This window comes from Simochromis diagramma, unplaced genomic scaffold, assembly GCF_900408965.1.
Source record: "Simochromis diagramma unplaced genomic scaffold, fSimDia1.1 OVJJ01000307.1, whole genome shotgun sequence".
NCBI lineage: Eukaryota > Metazoa > Chordata > Actinopteri > Cichliformes > Cichlidae > Simochromis > Simochromis diagramma.
Window position 1 is genome coordinate 1,713,418 of NW_024386786.1, and position 26,470 is coordinate 1,739,887.

General features: G+C 41.7%; 1 protein-coding gene and 3 gene segments (V, D, J or C); 3 read left to right on the forward strand and 1 right to left on the reverse strand.

Moving 5' to 3' along the window:
• Positions 1-5,410: 5,410 nt before the first annotated feature.
• On the forward strand, positions 5,411-5,881 carry LOC120728236 (the record flags this gene model as incomplete). The annotated part of the segment is given in 2 exon segments: positions 5,411-5,462; positions 5,571-5,881. Coding segments are annotated over 2 exon segments (363 nt in total), but the record flags the coding sequence as incomplete, so codon positions are not given.
• Positions 5,882-7,428: 1,547 nt separating this feature from the next.
• Positions 7,429-8,833, reverse strand: LOC120728238. The segment is given in 2 exon segments: positions 7,429-7,978; positions 8,669-8,833. Coding segments are annotated over 2 exon segments (471 nt in total).
• Positions 8,834-10,624: 1,791 nt separating this feature from the next.
• LOC120728239 lies at positions 10,625-11,455 on the forward strand. The segment is given in 2 exon segments: positions 10,625-10,783; positions 10,972-11,455. Coding segments are annotated over 2 exon segments (360 nt in total).
• Positions 11,456-16,140: 4,685 nt separating this feature from the next.
• On the forward strand, positions 16,141-25,074 carry LOC120728241 (probable DNA polymerase). Of its 2 annotated transcripts, XM_040023050.1 has the most exons (4): positions 16,141-18,045; positions 18,137-18,199; positions 18,311-18,373; positions 18,490-25,074. In XM_040023050.1, the coding sequence occupies exon 4, from the start codon at positions 20,504-20,506 to the stop codon at positions 23,168-23,170; it is 2,667 nt and encodes an 888-aa protein (XP_039878984.1). In that variant the 5' UTR covers positions 16,141-18,045; positions 18,137-18,199; positions 18,311-18,373; positions 18,490-20,503; the 3' UTR covers positions 23,171-25,074. The 2 variants fall into 2 exon arrangements, with proteins under 2 accessions (XP_039878984.1, XP_039878985.1); XM_040023051.1 differs by lacking the exons at positions 16,141-18,045; positions 18,137-18,199 and having other exon boundaries at positions 18,260-18,373.
• The last annotated feature ends 1,396 nt before the right edge of the window (positions 25,075-26,470 follow it).

The window sequence follows — 26,470 nt, forward strand, 5'->3', positions numbered from 1 at the left end:
TTAATAATTGAAGTCAGTCATATATCCACAAACACAACAAGCTGAAAGTCAGTGATATATGTGTATGTGTGTGTATATATATATATATATATATACACACACCCAGCACGCCCCTGCGGGCGGTTTATCCTTCAAGCTCGGGTCCTCTACCAGAGGCCTGGGAGCTTGAGGGTCCTGCACAGTATCTTAGCTGTTCCCAGGACTGCGCTCTTCTGGACAGAGATCTCCGATGTTATCCCCGGGATCTGCTGGAGCCACTCGCCTAGCTTGGGAGTCACCGCACCTAGTGCTCCGATTACCACGGGGACCACCATTACCTTCACCCTCCACATCCTCTCGAGCTCTTCTCTGAGCCCTTGGTATTTCTCCAGCTTCTCGTGTTCCTTCTTCCTGATATTGCTGTCATTCAGAACCACTACATCGATCACTACGGCCGTCTTCTTCTGTTTGTCTACCACCACTATGTCCGGTTGGTTAGCCACCACCATTTTGTCCGTCTGTATCTGGAAGTCCCACAGGATCTTAGCTCGGTCATTCTCCACCACCCTTGGGGGCATCTCCCATTTTGACCTCGGGACTTCCAGGTTATACTCGGCACAGATGTTCCTGTACACTATGCTGGCCACTTGGTTATGGCGTTCCATGTATGCCTTGCCTGCTAGCATCTTGCACCCTGCTGTTATGTGCTGGATTGTCTCTGGGGCATCTTTACACAGCCTGCACCTGGGGTCTTGCCTGGTGTGATAGACCCCAGCCTCTATGGATCTTGTACTCAGAGCTTGTTCTTGTGCTGCCATGATTAGTGCCTCTGTGCTGTCTTTCAGTCCAGCTTTGTCCAGCCACTGGTAGGATTTCTGGATATCAGCCACCTCCTCTATCTGCCGGTGGTACATACCGTGCAGGGGCCTGTCCTTCCATGATGGTTCCTCGTCTCCCTCCTCTTTCTTGGGTTTCTGCTGCCTGAGGTATTCACTGAGCACTCGGTCAGTTGGGGCCATCTTCCCAATGTATTCTTGGATGTTCGTTGTCTCATCCTGGACTGTGGTGCTGACACTCACCAGTCCCCGGCCCCCTTCCTTCCGCTTAGCGTACAGCCTCAGGGTGCTGGACTTGGGGTGAAACCCTCCATGCATGGTAAGGAGCTTTCTTGTCTTTATGTCAGTGGCTTCTATCTCCTCCTTTGGCCAGCCTATTACCCCAGCAGGGTACCTGATCACGGGCAGGGCGTACGTGTTGATGGCCCGGATCTTGTTCTTACCATTCAGCTGACTCCTCAGGACTTGCCTGACCCTCTGCAGGTACTTGGTGGTTGCAGCCTTTCTAGCGGCCTCTTCATGGTTCCCATTTGCCTGCGGGATCCCCAGGTACTTGTAACTGTCCTCTATGTCTGCAATGTTGCCTTCTGGTAGTTCAATCCCCTCAGTTCTGACTACCTTCCCTCTCTTTGTTACCATCCGACTACACTTCTCCAGTCCGAACGACATTCCAATGTCATTGCTGTATAGCCTGGTAGTGTGGATCAGTGAATCGATGTCTCGTTCACTCTTGGCATACAGCTTGATGTCATCCATGTACAGGAGGTGGCTGACAACTGCTCCGTTCCGTAGTCGGTATCCGTAGCCAGTCTTGTTAATGATCTCACTGAGGGGGTTCAGGCCTATGCAGAACAGCAGTGGGGACAGAGCATCTCCTTGGTAGATCCCGCACTTGATGGTGACTTGTGCTATGGGCTTGGAGTTGGCCTCTAGTGTTGTACGCCACATCCCCATTGAGTTCCTGATGAAGGCTCTTAGGGTCCCATTGATCTTGTACAATTCTAGGCATTCCAGTATCCAGCTGTGGGGCATTGAGTCATAGGCCTTCTTGTAATCAATCCAGGCAGTGCACAGGTTGGTCAGTCTGGTCTTGCAGTCTCGGCTGACTGTTCTGTCTACCAGTAGCTGGTGTTTTGCGCCTCTGGTATTCTTGCCAATCCCTTTCTGTGCCCCACCCATGTGCCTGTTCATCTTAGCCGATATGATGCCTGACAGGAGCTTCCATGTAGTACTGAGGCAGGTTATTGGTCGGTAGTTGGAGGGGACCGGTCCCTTCTTGGGGTCCTTGGGGATCAGGACCGTCCGACCTTCGGTTAGCCATTCCGGGTGTCTCTCGTTAACTAGCAGCTGGTTCATTTGTGCTGCCAGACGCTCGTGGAGTGCAGTCAGCTTCTTTAGCCAGTAGGCGTGAACCATGTCGGGCCCTGGTGCTGTCCAACTCTTCATACTGGAGACCCTTTCTTGGATATCTGCCACTGTGATGGTTACTGGACCCTGTTCAGGGAGGTCGCTGTGGTCTGCCCTCAGATCCACTAGCCACTGAGCATTGCCGTTATGGGTTGCGTCCTTCTCCCATATGCTCTTCCAGTATTGCTCCGTCTCCAGCCTTGGTGGTGCTGTTCTCTTATTATTGTTCCCTTGCCACTGAGAGTACACCTTTGCTGGTTCTAAATCTAAATCTAAACAGAACAATGCAGGCATTAAAGAATGATCCTTAACATAAACAAGTAGACTTAACATAATACAAAAAAATGACAAAAACACAGGAAACGCAAACCGCTTGGTCGAATGAGCCAGGACAATGACAAGTGGTCTTGAATCATTTCAGCAAAATGCCCCTGCAGGAGAAAAGCCTTCACATCTCCTCACTGCATGAGTAAATTTTGACTTAATTTCTCATCTGTCTATAAATCATGAAGGGTTCATGTGAGTCACATGCCAAATATGCCATGACAACTCTTTTTAGACACATCACATTGATCCAAGTCTCTGCTGGAGTCAGTCAGATGATTTCCATAGAGAGGCACTTTGCATCAGCAGCACCATGCTCCAGTGCTCTGGGAGAGTTTATAGTCCTGAGAGTTGAACACTGGATGACTGACAGCTGTCCTTCATCACAACAGAAGCCACAGAAATCCTCCTCATCAAAAACATGACTTTGATCTGCGTCCTCATCTGGACTCTCCTCTGCTGCTGCTTCACAGGTAAAGTCCAGAGAATCAAACTCCTCTCCTCTATCAACATCTGTCCCTCTGAAATGAAGCCCACAAAACCATGAAGCTGCTTTATGTTTTTGTCTCTGTATCCTCAGAGTCCAGAGGACAGATCACAGTGACTCAGCCTGGAGCAGTGAGCTCTGCTGTGGGAGCAACTGTGAGCATCAAGTGTAGGACCAGTCAGAATGTTAATGTTTGGAACAACAACCACTATTTGCACTGGTACCAACAGAAAGATGGAGGAGTTCCTAAACTGCTCGTTTATTGGTCTATCAATCGATATTCAGGGATTCCAGCTCGTTTTACAGGCAGTGGATCAAAGTCTGACTTCACTCTGACCATCAGTGGAGTCCAGGCTGAAGATGCAGCAGTTTATTACTGTAAGAGTTGGCACTATCTTAACAGTCAGTATGTGATCACACAGTGAAAAACAGTCGTACAAAAACCTCCCTCAGTCAGACTGAACAGAAACTGAAGTGACTGCTGCAGCTGGAAGATACTGCAGAGACTGATACAGTTCACTGAGGACACACACACACACACACACACACACACACACACACACACACACACACACACACACACACACACACACACACGTGCACACATTTGATTTCAATCTAAAAATAGTTTCTTTCTCGTTTTCCTTTACATTTAACTAAAAATAAGTCAGATGTTCCAAAGTCGAACAGTTATTGAGAAAACGCTTCATCATGACCTTTGACCTCAGTTTCACACTACAGCCGCCGTAATATAATCTATGATTTGTTAAATTTGAATAATCATCAGTAAAATAAGACCTTCCTGTTAACATATACAAAAATACAATCATTAAATATCATACAGCTCGACATAAAAACACATTTTACTTTAAATAATCTAAACATAAATTTGCGGCTCAAAAACTGAAGTCATGAGTTGCTTTCATGATTAAATCACATGTGTCCATAACTACACATACATAACATCCAAATCATATGCAGTGACATATTTGTCACATGTATACAACCCTTACTCTGAGATTCAAAGTTCATCCTGCACTTTAGACTTTCAGATGAAACAATCTCACCTCGAGTTACAGTCAGTACCTGTTGAGGAGCTTTCAGTGACAACACACGATCAGATAGAAGCGTCCATTTATTATTGACATGTATGTGCTAAAAATAGCTTTTGTCCAGATTCACTGAGACGTTTGTATCCCAATCTTTAAACACATGAAGGATCAAGCGCTAACACTTCTAATTTTAGCAGCCACACCACCACATGTAAACTGCTGCGTCCATCTGGATTTTGACGTGACCGACACAATGCATTATGGGACTGTTGTTCACGCAAATCTGAGTTTATAATGGAAAAAGGAGCCAGAGGTTGGTTTGGTGTTTTAAAGTTAAAATTTGGAGATTAGCTGCTCTGCTGCAAAATGATGCAGTCGCTCATCTGACCGAACAGAAGCATTTCATGTAGGGTGACCAACCGTCCACTTTTCACGTTCTGTCCGGGGCGTCCGAGGGGATTTTCGAGATTGATGAATATGTCCGGGTTTTCCTGTAGTCCGACAGAGGACCCATATGTGAGACGTCATCCCCGAACTGCTGTTTTGTGAGGGCTTGTTCTGCGCTCACAGACAGGACTGACAGCACGCAGCAACGCGTCTAATGATGTTTAAAAGATCCCAAAGCGCATACCGAGCATTTACCCGGTTAGCCGATGGCACTTCGCTCTCGCTCTGCAGGCCTACTTGTTGTTCCTAGAGTATTTAAAAGTAGAATGGGAGGCAGAGCCTTCAGTTTTCAGGCCCCTCTTCTGTGGAACCAGCTTCCAGTTTGGATTCAGGAGACAGACACTATCTCTACTTTCAAGATTAGGCTTAAAACTTTCCTTTTTCCTTAAGCATATAGTTAGTGCTGGACCAGCTGACCCTTAGTTATGCTGCAATAGACGTAGGCTGCCAGGGATTCCCATGATGCATTGAGGTTTTCCTTTCCAGTCACCTTTCTCACTCAGTATGTGTTAATAGACCTCTCTGCATTGAATCATATCTGTTATTAACCTCTGTCTCTCTTCCACAGCATGTCTTTATCCTGTTTTCTCCTCTCTCACCCGAACTGGTTGCAGCAGATGGCCTGAGGGTTCAGCTTTTTTTTTTATGTGTGTATGGATTCACTAAAATTCTTTAAATGTGTTTTGAACAATCATCATCAGATCAACCAAACTCCCTGTTGGAGTCAGTCAGATGATTTCCATAGAGAGGCACTTTGCATCAGCAGCACCATGCTCCAGTGCTCTGGGAGAGTTTATAGTCCTGAGAGTTGAACACTGGATGACTGACAGCTGTCCTTCACCACAACAGAAGCCACAGAAATCCTCCTCATCAAAAACATGACTTTGATCTGCGTCCTCATCTGGACTCTCCTCTGCTGCTGCTTCACAGGTAAAGTCCAGAGAATCAAAACTCCTCTCCTCTATCAACATCTGTCCCTCTGAAATGAAGCCCACAAAACCATGAAGCTGCTTTATGTTTTTGTCTCTGTGTCCTCAGAGTCCAGAGGACAGATCACAGTGACTCAGCCTGGAGCAGTGAGCTCTGCTGTGGGAGGATCTGTGAGCATAAAGTGTAGGACCAGTCAGGATGTTTATGACAACAACCGTTTAGCCTGGTACCAACAGAAAGATGGAGGAGTTCCTAAACTCCTCATTACCTATGCTAGCAGTCGAGAATCAGGGATTCCAGCTCGTTTTACAGGCAGTGGATCAAACTCTGACTTTACTCTGACCATCAGTGGAGTCCAGGCTGAAGATGCAGCAGTTTATTACTGTCAGAGTCTTCACTATCCTAACAGTCAGCATGTGTTCACACAGTGAAAAACAGTCGTACAAAAACCTCCCTCAGTCAGACTGAACAGAAACTGAAGTGACTGCTGCAGCTGGAAGATACTGCAGAGACTGATACAGTTCACTGAGGACACACACACACACACACACACACGTGCACACACACACACACACACACACACTCACGCACACACGTACGCACACACACGCACGCACGCACACACACACACACGCACACACACGCACGCACGCACGCACACACACACACACACACATTTGCTTCCAATCTAAAAATAGTTTCTTTTTCTCTTTTCCCTAAAAATTAAGCAAAAATCAGTCAACATGTTCAACAAGTCGAATAGTTATAGAGAAAACTCATCGTGACCTTTGACCTCCATTCCATACTAGAACCACCATAATATCATCTATGATTTGTTAAATTTTAACAGTTATCATTAAAATAAGACCTTTATGTTAAAATATATGAAAATAAAATCAATAAATATCATACAGCTCAACATAAAAATAAAGTTTAATTCAAATAATCTAAACATAAATTTGAGGCTCAAAAACAAACACTCTGTTTACACAGTGAAAATCTGTCGTACAAAAACCTCTCAGCTGAAGAGGAACTGATCTGAAGCAACAGCTGCAGAACAAACTAAAAGACTGGGAGGAACGATTACTTTAATATTTACTGTGGAATTTCATTTGTGTGCACTCACAGTTTAACATTCATAAACTTATTGAATACGTTGTTAGTAACATGAAAAAAAAAGAATAAAAAGATAAATGTTTAATGAGTCACAGAATACAGACACAACACTGGCTCCAGATGTTTAACACATTAACATTATTTTTAGATGACTGATGTTCTCTGCAGCCCATCAGTCTGACTCATTCTTAGTTTCTACATTTATAACAATAAGTTCAGATGAAAAGACGTAGCTGGAAGGTCCACAAAGAAAAAAATGTTGTTTTTGCTCATTAAAGATTTTTATATTAATTTAGATTTTTAGTTGTCTCGCTGCCTTCTGTGAGTTACTCAGCCTCTGTTTTGTGTGCTTTAAATCTCCTTATCTCCACCTCATCCTGACAATTAGAGATCCTCAGCTAAGTCTCCACCTGCTTCACCTCTGCCACCACCAGCTTCTAGACTCTTCTCTGCTTTGTTGCCTCGTCAGAGTTTCACTGCCAAATAGTTCATTAATCAAACTTCAGTAAATCTTCACTTAAACTTGATTTAAATGATCTCTGTTTAAACATACAGATGACACCCTGCTCTTTAATTTTACTTATTAGGTTTTAGATCAGATTAAAATGTAGATCATAAAACAGCTTTGAGACTAGAAATTATGAAGAGCACACAGATAATCTATGGTTGACATGACCTCAACATCTTATAGAGAAATATTTAATATGTGGATTTAAAAATATATTTAACCATTTTCACTGCACATTACACTTGATGTGTCTGTTTACATTTTTATTTTGGTCTGGTTTAATAAATATTACCAAATCTTAATTTTTTAATGTGCATTTATTAAACTCACAGAGTCAAAGAACATGTTTTCTCGGTACGTTTTTATTCTTTTAAGAGTTTGAAATATCAGCTTTACAACAGACACAAAAGGATGAAACTAGAGGAGATTGTTGCTCTGATTGTTGTCATTATGAGATGGAAACATGATTATTTAATGAGTTTATTTTTTTTAAATCTGCAAACACAAAGAAACAAAGAGAAAGAAGAAAATCAACATCAAAGACTCAGTGATTGACATCAGGACTGGGAACACTGGTCTCTCCTCAGTATCTCTGAGACCAGAGACTGGGAGCCCTGGGTGGCCTCACAGGTCACAGAGCCCACCTTCCCCCACTGGTCTGCAGTGAGCGTCAGGGTGCTGCTCCAGCTGTAGAGGCCGTCATTCTGCAGCACTCCAGGAGTCCTGCTCTCCTCCCCTCTGATGCTGCTGCTGCCACTGCTGTCGCTCGTCTTCCAGGACAGACTCCAGTCTGAGGGGAAGCCCTTGTTGGCCACACACATGAGCGTGGCCTTCCCCTGCTCCAGCTCCTTGTTGGAGGGACCCAGCACCTTCAGGGCGGGGCGGGTATCACCTAGGAAACACCAATCAGCTTAGAGGACACGAACCACAATTTGATTTTCTCCGTTAAGAAGTTTCTGTCAGGTGTTTTTTCTGCTCCACCAGTCATTCACTCACACATTGTTTCACTTCCCTTTAAGAAACCTCTCATGCATATCAGCACAGAGAGAATCATCACACAGTTTGAGCTGAAATATGTTCAAACTACACTGGAAATAAAAGAAGCAGATGTGGAAACATTTACAGCAGAAGTTTGGCTTTAAAATGATTAGAAGTCTAAATCATGGACGACTGAAGAAATGAGTGGACACAAGCACAGAGCAGCTACTCATTCATATAGATTTGAAATGTTATTGAACAGCTCACATGATTTCAAACTAAATCTGAAACATCTGACACGATAAAAACATCAGAAAGCAAACTTTAACTCATCCAAACAGCAGCTGATGTGGTGGAAATTTACAAACTAATCATAAGATGATGAAGTTTACTCTTGTCTACATATATTTTACTGTGACAGAAATGTAGATTCAACAAGAGAAACTCGCAGAGCTCATCTGAATTAGTCCAGTAAAAAGGACAAACATCAAACACTAAATTATTTTTAATAAAAAAGTATTTTTCTCTCATCTAAGCAGCCTAACAAGTAGTTATAAAAGAAAATGATAAACCATTTAATAATAAACACAGTTAATTAACTTACTTCCAAATTCCAGTCTGGTTCCTCCACCGAACGTGTACCACAGTGATACAAACTCATTGAGGCGCCGTACAAAAACCTCTGACTGTAGAGAGACACGGCTCTCTGACTCTGAAACAAACAAACTCAACAAAATCATTCACTCCTTCCTTTTCAGTTTAACCAACTGATCTAAAAAAATGAAATTGTTGCAGTGATAAACTGAAATATATATACATTTAAAAAATATTCTAGTGTCTAGTTGGCACTGAAAGGATCATCTTCAGTGCTCCTTGGCACTGATTCTCAAAGACTTTGAACTGTACTGGAGGGATGAGGCCCTTTCTCCCAAATCATGCAGACGGAGAGCTCTGTCTAACACATCGGCCCAAAATCTCCTTGACATTTAGATTAAGCTCTAATGATTGTAAAAACATAGTTTCACATAATTTCCATCCTCATTAAAGCATTAACTGATCCCTAGTGTCAGGGGCTGAGTCTGTGACCCAGTGTTTTGAGTTTATTTAGTATTTTTGGTTTCTTAGGTTATATTAAAATATATGAAGTTCTTGTGGTGTTATTCTTAGTTAGGGTTTAATTGAAGTTTAGCCTAGTTGTGTTACCACCTAAGTCTCCTTGTTTGTGAGTCTTTTCCTGTCTTCTGTGTTAGTCTATCATATGTTATCATGTCTATGTCTCTCCAAGTTTCCTGTTTTACTTTGAAGAGTCTAGTATTCCCATGTTCATGGTGTTTTGTTTTACTTTCCCTGTGGCATCATTATGTGTATTCCAGTCAGCTGTTTTCCCAAGTGTTTCCACTTTCCCTGATCACCTCCTGTGGGTATTAGGTCTGTTTTCCGTCCCCCACATCAGGTCAGGTTAAAAGTACGTATTTCATCATTCTGTTCAGGCCATGTTCATGTTTTCTCATCATAGTTTCTTGCATGCTCCTACTAATCATATTCATATCACTTTGTCATAGTTGACATAGTCTAGCTTTTCCCAGTTTAGCTTTTAGTTTTAGTTTACTCCCCCTGTGTGCTTTGCCTTGTTTTTTATTCCTGTGGGGTTTTTCCAGCCAAATAAAGGGCTCGCCTTTTGTTTAAACTTCTCTCTTCTTCTGTGGTTGCACTTGGGTCCACTCCACAAACACACCGGCTGCTCAGCCGTGACACATAGTTCCTCCTGTCATCTTGGAAAAGCTCACTCAACTCAAGATTGAAAAGTTTAATGACAGTAGTGATCACTCAGAACAAATATAATAGATGTCGTTTAAGTCTTCATTTATGAAAAGGATCTACATCTTCCTCTGCATTCTTCAGTAAAATCTTGGCTTTTTTATATTTATTGATATGACGCTGACAGCATGAGAAAGCTTTTTAATATTCAACAGCTGGAAAATCTTTGGCTCACAAAATCGATTAACTAAAGAAAGAGTCATCTTTAAAAGAGCGAAACAGACAAAATAACCTTTTTCTATTTAGTTTTGTTAAGCTGGAGGACAGGATCAGAGATGAGAACTTTTTAAACAGAGAGCTGATCCAGACTTGCTGTATTGGGGTGCTGGTCCTGCAGATCGACACTACGTCTTTACTAGTTATGGATTGGCAGTGGTGTGTGGGGTTGTAGTATCAGGGCTGATACATTTTCAAGAAAGGTAACAATTAATGCATTTATGTATATGTTTCAATAATTATTTATATTCATGATTACCACAGCATGAGTCATCACACACTCTCTGAAAGTAAATGATGGAAGAAATTGGAAAAGAAAAATTGGTCAAGTTTAAGCTTTTAAACGCAAATTGATAAAACATTGTTGAGATTTGGATACTTAAGTAAATATACATGTTCCTGTGTGCTGAAATATCTTTAATTAATAAATGCAAATTGAATAAATAAAAATGCAAGTTAAAACAAAGAAGCACTGCACTAACTAAAGGACGAACAGGATGACACGATGAGGAAAGATGACTGACTCTGTGTGTTTGCATATGTGTCCTGCCTCTCTGCTCACAGCTGTTAAGAGGCCAGTGTTGATCAGTGGCTGTCCAGGCCTTTCAGAGCCACTCACACACCAGCAGCACAATGATGATGTCACTGACTCTACTGCTGGCCACCCTGGGGCTCCTTGTTCAGGGTGAGACTCTCTGTCTTTGCTTCAGCATGCAGCCAGGTTCACCACAATGATGTTCTGCTATGATGGAGAAACTCTGAAACCAGCAGCACTGACCTTCTTCCATCTGTTCTCCATGTTAGAGAAATGATCCTCGAATGTTTGGATGTTCATCATCTCAATAACTTTTCTCCACTTTTTCATGTTTTCAGGTTCATCAGGAGAAAAAGTCCTGACTCAGACTCCTACAGCTCAGTCTGTTGTTCCAGGACAGACTGTCTCTGTCAGATGTAAAGCCAGTTCAAGTGTTAGCGGCTACCTTAACTGGTACCTTCAAAAGGACGGAGAATCTCCCAAACTCTTAATTTATTATGCTACAAACCGTCAGTCTGGAGTTTCTGATCGTTTCAGTGGAAGTGGATCTGGGACTGACTACACTCTGACTATCAGCAGAGTTCAGGCTGAAGATGCAGGAGTTTATTACTGTCAGCAGTGTAACAGCTGGCCGTTCACACAGTGATACAACGCTGTACAAAAACCTCACACAGCTGGAGAGGAACTGAGAAAAACGATCATCTGAACTGACAGCTGCTCAGAAACACACATTATTTTACATTGACAAAATATTTTGATAATTTTAAAAATAGTTTTTAGATTTTGTTATAATAACATTTTATAAATGTTAATCTCATCAGTTCCTCATGCTCAAAATAAAATGTTATTGCTGCAATTAATTATCTGTAAAACAGAGAATATCGATACGAGCAACGATTGAAAACAATCATTTAAATAGTTGATCTTTGAATTATGAAAGCTAGAAACTCAAAAGACTAATGACTAATTCATCCTGCTTTAAGTTCTACAGAAACACAAATATTTATGATTATCATGTAATCATCTTTAAAGCAAAAACTTCAGGCAACGTGTCTCTGAAGTGTTTTAGGCACATGCTCTATATTATATATTACTACATTTGAATTAAATTTATCAGTACATACTGACAGTTATAAATATTTCCATTAACACAGCTGATTTGAGAGTATTTATGTTCTATTTTAAATTATTGTTAGCATTACTGTCAGCAATGAAAATGGGATCATAGTAATTCACTGTTAGACAACAAGAGATACAGACTGTTTTCTCTCTGCTCCTGTTTTTGGTAAAGTTCTCCATGCAAATGATACCATGTACTTTAATTATGTCACTGAATCTCTTTATTAATATAGTTTTAATGTGATGATCAGAATCAAATGCAGGACAAAGAACTGCTTCAGGATGAGAAATTATGAAGAGCAGCTGGTTCATCGACCGCTGACGTGACCCAAACAGCTCGACTCACATTAGATGTGGACATAAGAACACATTCAACCTTTTTACTACACCTGATGTTTAACAATCTGCCCTGTTGGAACTTTTCATGGTTTTCTTCCTCCTTTTGCTTCCGTCTGTCCTTTTGGGAGGAGCTACATCCCCTTTATTAAAAGGTCAAAGGAGCTTGCAAAGAAAAGCGTCTGGACTTCTTTAAGTTACTTGAAGACGTTTCACCTCACATCCGAGAAGCTTCTTCAGTTCTAAGGTCAAATGGTGGAGAGTCCCAGATATAAACCTAGTGGGAGTAACCCCCCACAGAGGGACAAAAGGACCCCCTGATGATCCTCTAATCGCCTGAGCCAAGGTGTGAAACTGGGTGTGGGTCAAAATCAGCCAGAGTTTCGAAACTAATAAACTGCATTCCCTATGACCTCAATACCTAATAAACAATCTATTATTTCTACAGCTCCTAAACCAGTGAAGAAATAAAGCTCCCCACAGCTAAAAAAAAGATCCTTATACTCCATCTTAGGGTTAGGTTTTTTAATCTGTTATCTGTGTATCAATGCCAGAGACAAGATTTTGATCCACTAAAACTCCGAATATGTTGGAAAACAACATCATCAGATCCACCCAACTCCGTGTGAGTCAGTCAGATGATTTCCATAGAGAGGCACTTTGCATCAGCAGTACCATGCTCCAGTGCTCTGGGAGAGTTTATAGTCCTGAGAGTTGAACACTGGATGACTGACAGCTGTCCTTCATCACAACAGAAGCCACAGAAATCCTCCTCATCAAAAACATGACTTTGATCTGCGTCCTCATCTGGACTCTCCTCTGCTGCTGCTTCACAGGTAAAGTCCAGAGAATCAAACTCCTCTCCTCTATCAACATCTGTCCCTCTGAAATGAAGCCCACAAAACCATGAAGCTGCTTTATGTTTTTGTCTCTGTGTCCTCAGAGTCCAGAGGACAGATCACAGTGACTCAGCCTGGAGCAGTGAGCTCTGCTGTGGGAGGAACTGTGACCATCAAGTGTACGACCAGTCAGAATGTTAATGTTTATAGCACTGTCTTCAACAGCTACCCCTCGTTAGCCTGGTACCAACAGAAAGATGGAGGAGTTCCGAAACTTCTCATTAAGTATGCTAGCAATCAACAATCAGGGATTCCAGCTCGTTTTACAGGCAGTGGATCAAACTCTGACTTCACTCTGACCATCAGTGGAGTCCAGGCTGAAGATGCAGCAGTTTATTACTGTCAGAGTCTTCACTACCTGAACAGTCAGTATGTGTTCACACAGTGAAAAACAGTCATACAAAAACCTCCCTCAGTCAGACTGAACAGAAACTGAAGTGACTGCTGCAGCTGGAAGATACTGCAGAGACTGATACAGTTCACTGAGGACACACACACACACACACACACACACACACACACACACACACACACACACTTTATCATATTCTCCTTGTTCTTTAAAGAATCTGATTTCAAAATGTAGATTTTACAGCTTTCCACATGTGAAAACATCTCTTGAAACCTGGCACTTATTTTTTCACAACTCTAAACACTGAAACTAATTCTCAGCCTAAAACGCTTCAAAAACACTTCAGATTCATGTAGTTATGTTTTGAATTTCACAAAAATATTAAGTTCTGGAAAGTGTACCAGCATTTTTTTCTATGTTTTTTTTTTTAATTTCCGAAGGAACATGTCCATTGTTAAGACGCTGCCTACACATACAGGGTTTTTTTTAATGAGTTTTTATTTCTATTTTGGAATTCTGTCTATAAATAATGGTGTTTTAGGAAGTTTTGAAAATCCCTTCCAGGTAGAGAAGACTGTGCTCTGTGCTGTTCTCACTGTGAAGGCTTCTAACTGGTAAACATTACCATTCAATTCGGGTTTTATCACCATGTGTTGCTTTGGTTCACTTTTGACATGTTTCACACACACACACACGTTTTCAAACGACTTCACTGACATTTATTCGTGAACAGTTAAATGAACTTCAGTAAATGTTTCCCCATCACTGCTTTTCTCAGTTGCTTTGGTGAAAGTCTTACATCAGGAACGTCATTCTCACCACTCTTAATGCAGCTCTCAAAATATGTAAGGCCTTTTTCACCACACAGACTCATCTATGCAAAAGACACTTCATAAAACACTTTCACCGTCGTTTTAAGACATCAAAACAGGTTTTTTTGTTTTGTTATTTTTCTCAAAACCTTACCTACTTTGGAAAGAGTACTGCAAAAAATGTAGGCCTAATGTCACAAGGGGCCAAAGGCCTGTACGAAACTGGACTCAAGTGCTGGACCACATGTGGAGACGGTTGAGTTTGCTTTACACAAATCTTTATTTGGCACAAAAACACAGAGTTATACTTGACGTGGGATTCATGACAAGAAAACGTAGCGTGGTGGCCTAAGGTGGCGTGGTGATCAAGAGGGAGAGAGGAAAAGGGGGTTAGTGGGTTCACAGACTTCTCCAGGTGTGATTGAACTTTAAAGAGGAGTATTGGTTATGTTGCAGGTGGAGCTGGTGGTACTTTGAGGGGAGTAGGTGAAGGTCCAGGTGAGCTGAATAGATTTAAGATGAGCTGACCTGAGCTCCAAGGGATCCTGTGAGAAGCAGTGGGAAGAGGGCAGCAGGTGTGATATTGAAATCCTTCCCAGGAGACGGAGCATGAAACTGCAGTGAGTATGGCCGAGTGCATAGACTTGGGCAAGGAGCATGAAGCATGGTAGCCTGTTACCACCGAGGGTAAGTTAACAAACTAGCAGTGAAGAGACGACAACGCTGGTCTTAAATATCCTGAGTAGGTTGCTCCAGATTGGCTCCATGTGAGGAGATGACGGCTCTGCCCAGGGGCAGACACAGGAGAACATGGTGGAAATTTACCAGCAGCTCACCCGGACTGTGACAGCTAATGAGAAGTTTAAAACTGTTTTCAGAAACAAAAATCAAGTCTGATGTTTTTTTTGTATTTTTTTAACCTTAAAAAACTGATGAAATGGAGAAAAGCAAAATAATACTCATTAAACTATTTGTGTCAGGAAAAGAAAATGTATACAATCTGAGACCACAGCACCAACTACTGTATAGTCCAGTAAAGTCATACTGCATGTGTTTATTAGGTTATTAAGTACACCTGTTAAACTGCTTATTAATCCAAATATCAGCCAATCACATGTCAGCAGCTCATAGCATTTACACATGTAGACATGTTGGACACAGCCTGCTGAAGATTAATTCAAGCATCATTAAGAAAGATAATTAAAAGTGTCATGGTTGTTGATGCCAGACAGGCTGATCTGCTGGGATTTCTTTACACAGCCATTTGTAGGGTTGATGGGGAACGGTCTGAAAAATGTTGATGTCAAAGGCCAGAGGAGAACGGCCTGAAAGTTTTGAGTTTATAGGACGGCAACAGTAACTCAATCAACCACTTGATACAAACAAAACGCAGAAGAGCATGTCTGCAAGCACAACATGCGACCTTGAAGCAGATGGGCTACAGCAGGAGAAGACTGCACTGCAGGGCCTGTCACCTAAGAACAGGAAACTGAGGTTATAATTCACATGGAGTGACCAAACTTGTAAGAACAAAAAAAACAAAAACACGGTGCTCCAATGGCCTCCACAGTCACCAGATCTCAGTTAAAGACAGCATTTTTGGGATGTGGTTGAAAGGGGTGTCCAGCTGTCAAATCTGCAGCAATGATATGATGCTATTATGTCAATGAGGGGCAAAATCTCTGACTTGTTGAATCTATGCTACAAAGCATTCAGGCAGCTCAGAAGGCAAAAAGGGGGTCCAGCCCGGTACTAGCGAGGTGTACCTAATAAAGTGGTCTGTGAGTGCATATAGTATATGTTTCTGTGTAATTACAGTAGCAGTGCCATGGCATGGACGTGTGACACAAGACTGAGATTATGCATATCCAAATGCTTCAACTTAAAGGTCTTCTGAGAACATGTGTCCATATGTGATTATAATTGAAGAGCAATTTCACTGCTTTGAAGTAATTTGAGTGGAAACACTAATGCAGTGTTGGACAGTAGTAGTAATACGATGGCACCTGTCCAATATGGCGGCCAACCAAACCGGTTTGACAACCCGTTTGACCGGTTTCGTGCGTGTGCGCATGCGCGTTCAGCAATACGATGGCACTAGTCCAAGATGGCGGCCAACCAAACCGATTTGACCAGTTTCGTGTGTGTGCGCATGCGCGTTCAGGTGCGGGAAATACCACAGGGGTTCAGAGGGGTTATATGAGTTTATGAGTTTTTAACGGGGTTTTAATTTAATCAAACCATAGGGTTTTTAATTAAACTATTTTTATCACTTAGGTGTATCGCAACATTCAGTTATGCAGACATATGTGTTCTTAAAAGCAATTCTTTGTTTCTTGTTTCATTCTTGGCGGAGTGGAAGCTGTTTTGGTTCACAGTGCGCCTTAACAAAGAGGGGGTGCTCTAGTCAAAAGTGTTGGTAATAGTGTTTTAATCACACTAATTTTCTAAATCTGACAATGTCTCAGCTTGCAGTGGGGCATGCATTTTATTTTATAAATGGCACAAATGGGAATTTCTTCTGAACGGGTGATGTCAGCATGTTCACAAGCGTTTCATTTAATCAAACCCCTAGTTTTAATTTAACTAGTTTTTACACATCTACTGGGGTTTCTTTCCAGGGTTGATGCGATCATTTTATTTAAAAATCGGGATTTCGGAATGTTGAACTAAGAGTGAGACAAAGCCAGCCAGCTAGTTTTTTAACACAGTAAATGTTACAAACAGCATTCAGTCCTTTAGAAAATAAATGCTATAAGCAGCCAGTATCGCTCTTTTCAAACTAATCGTCTTTTAAATACACTCATTTTGTGATTCCGGTGTCAACACCTTGCACCGATGCAAGCATCTTATTTATTTAAAAACGGATCAAACGGGCCATTTCTTCTGTAAGGGGTTTCATGGTTTCAGAGTAGTTTTTAACACAACAGATGATCGCAAATAACATTCAGCCCTTTAGAAAATAAACACTACAGTGATACTTCTAAAACACGCTGCACACAATGTCACCTTTTCCCCCAAAGCAGCCAGTATCGCTCTTTTCAAACTAATCGTCTTTTAAATACACTCATTTTGTGATTCCGGTGTCACACCTTGCAGCGATGCAAGCATTTTATTTATTTAAAAAAACGGATCAAACGGGCATTTCCTTCTGTAAGGGGTTTCATGGTTTCAGAGTAGTTTTTAACACAACAGATAGTCACAAATAACATTCAGCCCTTTAGAAAATAAACGCTACAGTGATACTTCTAAAACCAGTCGCCCAGACCCACTCCAACTTTTCAACAGCTGGCTAATTGTTTGAATTTGTTCAGGATTGTAAAAGCCCACCGTGGGTATCACTAGTTGAGAGTACCATGCGAACAAGGGCCCAGCCTATTGTTTAAAGTGGCCGGTATTGGCTCTTTTTGTAATTCCTCGACAAGGTAAATGGGGCAGGTGTACCAGTCGGGTGGAGACCCCGCCTATTGTCTGAAGTATCGGCTCCTTTGTAATTCCTTGAGAAGACAAAAGCCCTGAAGGGTCTCATTTAAATTGATTGGCGACATACCTTTTCTTTTTGGAAAACACCCACCCTATATAAAAAAACACGCTCAGAGCCCGAAACCCTGAGCCATTTACGCCTCAAGATTCGCTGCGGAGCACACCATTTTCTTTGCGATCATCAACACTAACATCGTTCTTTATAACATGGCCATCTTAAACGGTAAGTAAAACAAAACCTATTATTGGATTTTTAAAAAGTGTTATGTTAACATATTATAGGATATTCAAACTATTTTTTTTCCTAAAACAAAAGCTTAATTTTTAGGACTTCGGGAGAACGGCCCAGGACCCCTTTTCTTTAGAAACGGGCGCTTTTACAGCTGGAACTAGTTCTCTAACAGGCACAAGGTGTGTACAGAATTACTGGATTTTTAAACGTATGTATGTTTTAAACTAGCGATTGTTTTAAATTATGTAATAACGTTTTTGTTTGTTCCAGGGTTAACAAACTGAGCAGGAAAACATTCAGACACCGCGACCACAGAGCCCAACCTTACATCAGGTGTGTATACAATGGGATGTATAGTTGTGTATTATTTTTTTTAAAAGAAAAAAATTTTAAAAGGGTTTAAACAATTACAAATGTTCTAAACTGACCGTTTTACACATACAGAGCCACGCCAGAGAACCGTGTGTGCGGAGAAGCAGGACCATCCCGAATAACGCACACTACAAGGTAAGCATAGGCCTATATAAATTAGATAAAAAGAGATGGAGAGGGAGACACGCTTATTCAGTTTGAAATGGGTACATGTATAAAATGTTTTAACACATGTCTATCTATCTTCACAGACTGCAGAACAGCACCCCTCCTCATAATGATCAGGACACCGTACGATTCCAGACGTTTTTGGAATGTTTAAGCAGTATCGACCTCCCAGAACAACAAAAACCTGGAGCCTTGTGCAACAGTGGAGAGTCAGAACAGATCTTCATCAGCGAACCTGCAACACCCCCGAGTGAGTGGCTACCTCGCGATTTCTCTGATGTTTTTGAGTACAGTATATCAGATTTTGATCTAGTTCATATACCCACCAACCCAGAATGTGACAGAAATAGTGTTGATTCACACATAGATTTTGAAGAAGATGGCATAACAGACTCTCAAATATCAGTGGCGTATGATGCTTACATAAAGCTTCCAGACGCTCAGCCTGCTGAACAAAGTCATATAGCTTCAATAGCTGATAAATTATGTTTGATTGAAGCTAGACTCAATCAATACCACCAAGAAGCACAGGTACAAAGGCAACAGTTTACCAAACTCATAAACAAAGTGTGTAGTACATTAGACAACATCTGCAGCAAAATTTCAAGTCCCTGACTTTTAAAATCCAGACCATGGACCCTCCAAATAAATTATTTAAACATAATAACGGGACCTCCACTCCTGTTAGATGTTTTGACTTAGAGACTTTTATGCAGTGGGCTGAAGAAACAGATAACAAATTAGACGATATTATAGCTAGACTTAATAGGGTGCCTGCATCAGCCTCATCCGATACACATCCTTGTCAGACTGTTCCTACGTCTGCTATTGCTGATGGGGCTATTGTTGCTAATAATAGTGATTGTACAGCAGGTGTTGCTCGGGCCGTTGCTGTTACTGATGCAAACCATATAGCTTGTGCTGCTGGTGATTTTGCGTCTGATGCACAATCTAGCCGGGTCACCTCTGCTGCAGCTACTGTAGTTGTTATTCAGCCTGTTACCGCTTCTACTATTACTTCAACCACATATGCGTGTCCGGGCTCCGCTGGTGATGCTGCAACACAACACACCCCCTCAATCATTGTAAATTTCTCACAAACAGATACTGCTGTAATTGAGCCCGTTGTGCAGTCTGGGTCCGGCAGGCGCTCTCAGTCACACATTAGAGAGATACCTAATTTTAATGCTCGCGAATTGCATGAACGCCTTGATTTTAGAGGTATAAGTCTCGATCATCCAGAACAAGTGCCGGCGCGAGTGCGCGAGTGCTTAGCCAATGTGATAGACAGAGCTGTGGCGGGATCCCAACAGGGCAGTGTTCTAAACGTGGTCCTGCGTGGCCCCTCGCTGGCTTCAGATGTTCAGGCTGTTTTAAACGCTGATGATCGGTGTGATCCGGAGTTGTTTCTCGATCAAATTGCACAAGTTATGCAGAGTAATGATGAATCTATCGGTGATGATGAATTAGAGTTTATTGTCACGGTAGCTCAGAACAGTAGTGGTGGGTCTCGCTTAAGACTGGCGCACATACCTTATGATGAGATTCTCTCAAAGAAAGGCAGACATTTATACACACCAAACAACACAAACAACAATTTGTGCTTCTCCCTATGCATAGCACATTCATTAAACTCATCATCCTCTGAGCATGAAAAACTTGCTACAGCTAAACAGATGCATGCTGAAGTAGGTCTATGCGACACACAGCAAGTATCATTCTCTGATGTCGGTAAATTTGAGAAGCACATAAACATTAAGATTGTAATCTATTACCACACAGAAGGGCGTAAACGCCTGGAATGTTTTTACACACATGAAGAGCCAAACCCTAACACGTTGATGATGTATCTCCATAATCAACATTACCACCTGATTTTAAACCCGACCGCTTTTTTTGGGGGGGTCCTATGTGTGTAATTTCTGTTACAGTATATATAATACACCATTGCAGCACAGCTGTAAACATAGATGTAACACATGTTACACACTCTGTCAACATCACAGGGGTCCCACAGTGAAATGCAGCGACTGTAACCGCATCTGCAAATCACAACACTGTTACCAACAACACAAATTACCTGAATTAAAACACAACATGATCCCCTGTGATAATATGAAACATTGCATGCACTGTGGCACCACATATAGAGAATCCAAGAAATTGCCACACAAATGTGCGCAGCCTAGATGCGAGCACTGCCGCGAACCTAAATTAGCAGGAGACTCCGACCATCAGTGTTTCATACAGCCTGTTGAAAAACAGAAGCCTAACGATAAATACATTTTATATGATTTTGAGACGAGGTACCACAACGGTAAACACGAGGCTAACTTTGTGTGTGCGTCTGATCTGAAGGGCAATAAGTTCACATTTAACACATTAAAGTGTGTGGAGGCGTTTGTGCAGCATTACAGACGCCCAAGGTTTCGTGGGTACACTTTCATAGCACATAATGCATCTGGCTTTGACAACTACATACTCCTTGAGTACTTTGTCAGACAGAGTATAACACCTAGTGTCATAATGAACGGCAGCCGTGTGATTTTAATGCATGACAGGGACTATGACCAGCGGTGGATTGATTCGTTCAGCTTTTTGCCCATGGGCCTTGCCAAAATACCCTCTGCTTTAGGTTTTCAAGACCTGCAGAAGGGCCATTTCCCACACAGGTTTAATACGAGGGATAATGAGCGTTATGTGGGCCCGTACCCAGACCCCTCCTTCTACGGCTATGAGCACATGTCTGAAAGCGATAAGGTGCGATTCATGGAATGGTACCAGGTTGCCTCACAGAATCCCTTTGATTTTCAGGCTGAACTCAGGCGTTACTGTGTTAACGATGTTGATGTCCTGCGTAAAGCATGCATCATTTATCGTGACACGCTACTGGGTTGTACTCAAGTTGATCCATTCACGTATACCACCCTGGCTGCATTTAGTATGGGTGTGTATAAAACGCTGTTTCTGCCTAGAGACGCGCTCGCTCTCACGTATGAAGGGGCATACGTTGAGCAGAACAAGACGTTTTCTAACGTCTCTATTGAATGGCTTCAATATGTGTCCCACACCATCAACAAAGTGGTAAAACATGCTCTCAGAGGAGGCGAACAGAGGGTTGGACCGTATTTTGTGGACGGTTTTGACCCCACAAGTAATACAGCTTATGAATTTGCAGGATGTTTTCACCACGGTTGTGTTAAATGCTACCCCGAGAGTGAAGTTAATCCTGTCAGCAAAGCATCCTATGGACTGCTGCATCGCATGTTTTGTGACAAAGTTGATGCACTGAGATCACAACACAGTGTGAGCGTAATAGTGATGTGGGAGTGTGAATGGGCTGCCTTGAAGCAGACAGACCCTGCAGTTGTGGCTTTCATGCATACATACAGAAAGCCAGAACGCCTGAATCCCCGAGACGCCCTTTTTGGCGGTCGCACAAATGCTCTAAAGCTGTACCACAAGACTGCTTGTGATGAAAAAATATTTTACTACGACTTCACCAGTCTCTATCCCACAGTGCAATCTAAAAAAGATTATCCTGTAGGACACCCTCAAGTCATTTACACCAACTTTGACAAGCTAGAAAATTATTTCGGCTTTGTTAAATGCACAGTGCTCCCACCTAAGGGTCTTTTTCACCCCGTCCTACCCTACAGATGCCATGGAAAACTGATGTTTCCACTCTGCAGCATGTGTGCTGAAGACCAGAACCAGCATACTGCATGCGGGCACAGTGACAGTGAGCGGGTGTTGACAGGCACATGGGTCTCATTTGAGCTTGAAAAAGCTGTTGAGAAGGGATACAGGGTTCTTGCTGTTGATGAGGTGTGGCATTTCCCCAATAAGACCGACACATTGTTTAAAGACTATGTGAAAGCCTTCCTAAAACTCAAACAGGAGGCCTCGGGGTATCCTGAACATGTGAACACACCTGACGAACAGCAGAAGTACATAGACGAGTATTATGAGAAGGAGGGAATAATGCTAGACCCGTCCAAGATTTGTGTAAATAAAGCTGTTCGTAACTGTAACAAGCTGTTGCTAAACTCGTTATGGGGTCGTTTCAGCATGAGGTCAAACATGGCATCATCTGAGCTCATTACAGACCCTTCCAGATTTAGCCAGCTAATGTTTAGCGACCAGTACGACGTGCGTCAGTTTTGTTTCATCTCTGACGACGTCGCAATGGTGCAGTGGCGCCATGCTGATGGTAGAGCTTCCCGTGTGAAGGACGTTAATGTCTTTGTCGGGGCCATGACCACTGCACACGCCAGACTCATGCTGTATGATTTGCTAGACAACTTGCAGCAGCGCGTGCTGTATTGTGACACGGACAGTGTCATTTTCACGGCACGCCCTGGCGAGTGGATGCCTCCTCTAGGTCCGTTTCTGGGGGGTCTCACAAGTGAATTAGATTGTGGAGAGGGTGGTGTGGAGGATTACATAGCGGAATTTGTTTCCGGTGGGCCAAAATGCTACGCATATCACACATCGTTGGGAAAGACCCAGGTCAAATGTAAAGGCGTCACACTGAATGCATTAAACTCGAAAGTTGTCACCCACGACTCCTTGAAAGGTTTAGTCCACAAGTTTGTAGCCAATCAGACATCAGACGCACACCTAGTTGCTGTGTCTGATAGCATCAGACGCGATAAAAAGAAGCTTCATTTGAAGAATGAAACCATTGTGAAAAAAGTTAAAGTTGTTTACAATAAGCGCCGTGTGCTCCCAGACTTCACAACCCTGCCTTATGGATTTTAAATTAGAACAGCGGTTTGACGCCCGGTTGCAGCATCCGTTCAGCATGGTGGTCAGTGGTCCCAGTAACTGTGGCAAGACTTTTTTTGTTAAAAACATAATTGAAAATTCTTCCAAGATTATATCATGCAGCATTGATAACATTGTGTATATATACTCATGCTGGCAGCCACTATATGACCAGCTTCTTAAGATAAGAAACATAAACTTTGTTAACGGTATACCCGAATCTCTTGCTGATGACACCCTTCTGCCTACAGAAAAGAACAATTTGTTAATTATAGACGATGTAATGAACGACGCCGCTAACAATTTAGAAGTACAAAATGTGTTTACAAAGTATGTGCATCATAGGAATTTGAGTTGTATATATCTAGTTCAGAATTTGTTTATTCAAGGAAAATCCAGTAGAACCATTTCCTTGAACACTAATTACCTAATATTGTTTAAAAATCCGAGAGATAAATATCAGGTTATGCTTTTAGGTAGGCAAATGTTTCCGGGTAATACTAAATATTTTATAGAAGCGTTTAATGATGCCACATCCACAACATACGGGTATCTTTTAATAGACTATAAAGCTAAGACCCCGGACTATTTAAGACTCAGAACAAATTTACTGTCAGACCGTCCGGTTGTTTACATTCCAAAACAAAAATCAGCAAAGAGGTGAAAGGATGTCATCACGCATGCGGAGGAATCTGTCTCTGTTGGAGATGATATACAGGGCTCCTCCTACTCTACGCAGAGTTATTATTAGTAATTCAAACTTAGATTTTATCAATGCATTGTGTGAGATAGCCTTTAATGTATTGCATGGTAACATTCCACTGACCAATCAGCAGTACAAACAGCTAAAAAAGAAAAAAACAATAATCAGACTGATTGCAGACAAAAAAATAAAAACTTTGAAAAAGAGAAAGACAATCAACCAATCTGGAGGGTTTTTACTACCGTTATTAGGGGCTGCAATCCCTTTCATAACCAGTCTGATAGCAAACAGGTGAAAATGGAACATGTGCAAAAGATGTTTTTGGTACCCCAACATCAGTTGGACTTAATAAAGCAACAACAGCAGCAGCAGCAAACAGGCAGCATCAGACAACAGTCTCAGCACGAGTTGGATAAGGAGATGTTACAAGTGTTACAAGATTCTGACATAGATGTGTATGAGAAGGCTAAAAAATACAGCGATATTCTCCAAAGATACCTTACCCTTGTGAGACAAGGTGCCCGTGAAAAGAATGTACTGTCTTTATCATTACCTGAACAATTTAACAGGGATGTGCAACCCCAGTCACCGGACACATCGTCTGTTCATGGTGATGCCGGGGTGAGGGATCTTGTTGCGGAGAATGTTTTAACACACATACCTAAAAGGAGTAGGAGGAATGCAGAACTTATTCTATCAGCGGTGAACCGTTCGCCACACTTGATCTCTTACAATGACAAAGGCGAAATTGTTGTTGATAAACACACCATCCCTGGTTCACACATTTATGATCTAATTAAAGCCGTCACAACCACACACACACCTTCTGAGGGTTTGAGACCTATCGGCTGGACAGAGTTTTTAAAAGCTTTCTCAGATTTAAACATACCGTTATCAGCCATATCTAACACAGGCATATGTAAGACCGTCGCCATGTATAAAACCGATCACACACTGTCTGAAGACCGTGGTTTTTTAAAACACACACCAAAAAAGAACACCCCCGGTGGACCGCTGCGACATAGTACACTAAAAAAAAAAAATAAAGAATAAAAAAAACAAATTAAAGGGGGGTCCTGTAGAGTGGTTGGATTTTTGAATTCAGGTTTTTTTTCTTATTGCAGAAATTGTTTTTCTGCTAAAAATATTTGCTGTTTGGTGTTTTTCTACTGTTATGTTTTTTTTTCACTTATTGCTGCTAAATTGTTTTGTTTTATTACTGTTAAATATTTTATGTCTTTTATTACTGGTTAATGTTTGATTTCTTTTATGTTTAAACAAAGTATGTTATGAATCTATATATATATATATACGAGATTTGATAATAAATACCATTGACTCGATTAAATCATGCTCTCATGTTGTTTTTATTATTATTCTCATTAGTACATATCAGTGTCCACATTGCACACACACATAATCACTGCATACAGCAACAGGTTGTATGTTGTTGACAAATCGACACACCATAGCATCATTACAAATTAAATCAGACCCATACATGTTAAGCAGGCGGGCATAAGATACACCATTTTGCATATGATATAAAAAAAATACACAATGTTGACCGCATGTGATGGAGAAGTCGTTCTGCACTTGTTTTCCTGAATATAAAACAGTGGAACAGTTTTTTAGAAGAAACATCTTTATTGCTGGGGGAAAACTGTCTAACGAGTGACCAAAACTATCAAAAAAATAACCGCGTCTGTCTCTCGAAATATAAACAGCAAGCCAATGTTCCCCTGGCATCGTAGAAGGGTGGGTGTTTACAATACCCATAGCGGGGAGTCTTTGAAGCCGTTCAGTGGTTAGCTGATCATAGGCTAACACGCCTAGGAAATGTGTGTTTTTATTGATAATGCCGCCGACCACGGCTGATAGTTCTATAGTGTTCATGACCGTTTTTGTCTCAATAGTAGTCCAAGAGCACATGTCTCATGTTAGATATTTCAATGACTGAATCAAATACAGAATAACACAAGAGGTTAACTGTACGGGGTAGTGGGTTTCTGAAACGGGTTTCCAATCTCACGTTCCCAGTTATAATTAACGACACATTCCCTGAATGTCCTTCGTCAGCTTCCAGATTGAAACAGAATAAAGTGTAGCCGTTACCAAAGTCTGCACGTGTTATGGCCAAGGATCTGTCCTTTAAATGTCTTCCTGTGGTTTGTATCAGCTGGTAAAATTCTCTGATATAGTGTTTTCTCTGGAAATTTGGTTGGAATGGTTTAGCAGGATAAGCCTGACTATCAGCATATAAAGACATAAATTCTATATCGCAGTTTTCAAAATGAAATGGATTACGCTGGTAGGAGCCGGTGTATGCTTCATTGTCTATGAATGCAATGATGACAAATTTAGGTATCCTACCCATAAATAAATTGTCATTTGTTGATATTCTAGCCCCTGCAGGTATGGAGAAGGTCTTTAAAGACACTCTGTCTACCGTGTATTTTGCGTTTGCATGGTGCAATGCCTTGCTGTGTGCAAGTCTGACGCTTGGTGATACACTAACTTTCTTGACAAAGAGACTGGCTGAGACAATTTTAACTCTGTATGCATTGGCATCCGCTGTCATGAGAGCAAAT

Bases quoted from the DNA above. Each gene is read 5' to 3' on its own strand.
- LOC120728241 (XM_040023050.1), top strand. From the start codon at position 20,504: ATGATCCCCTGTGATAATATGAAACATTGCATGCACTGTGGCACCACA.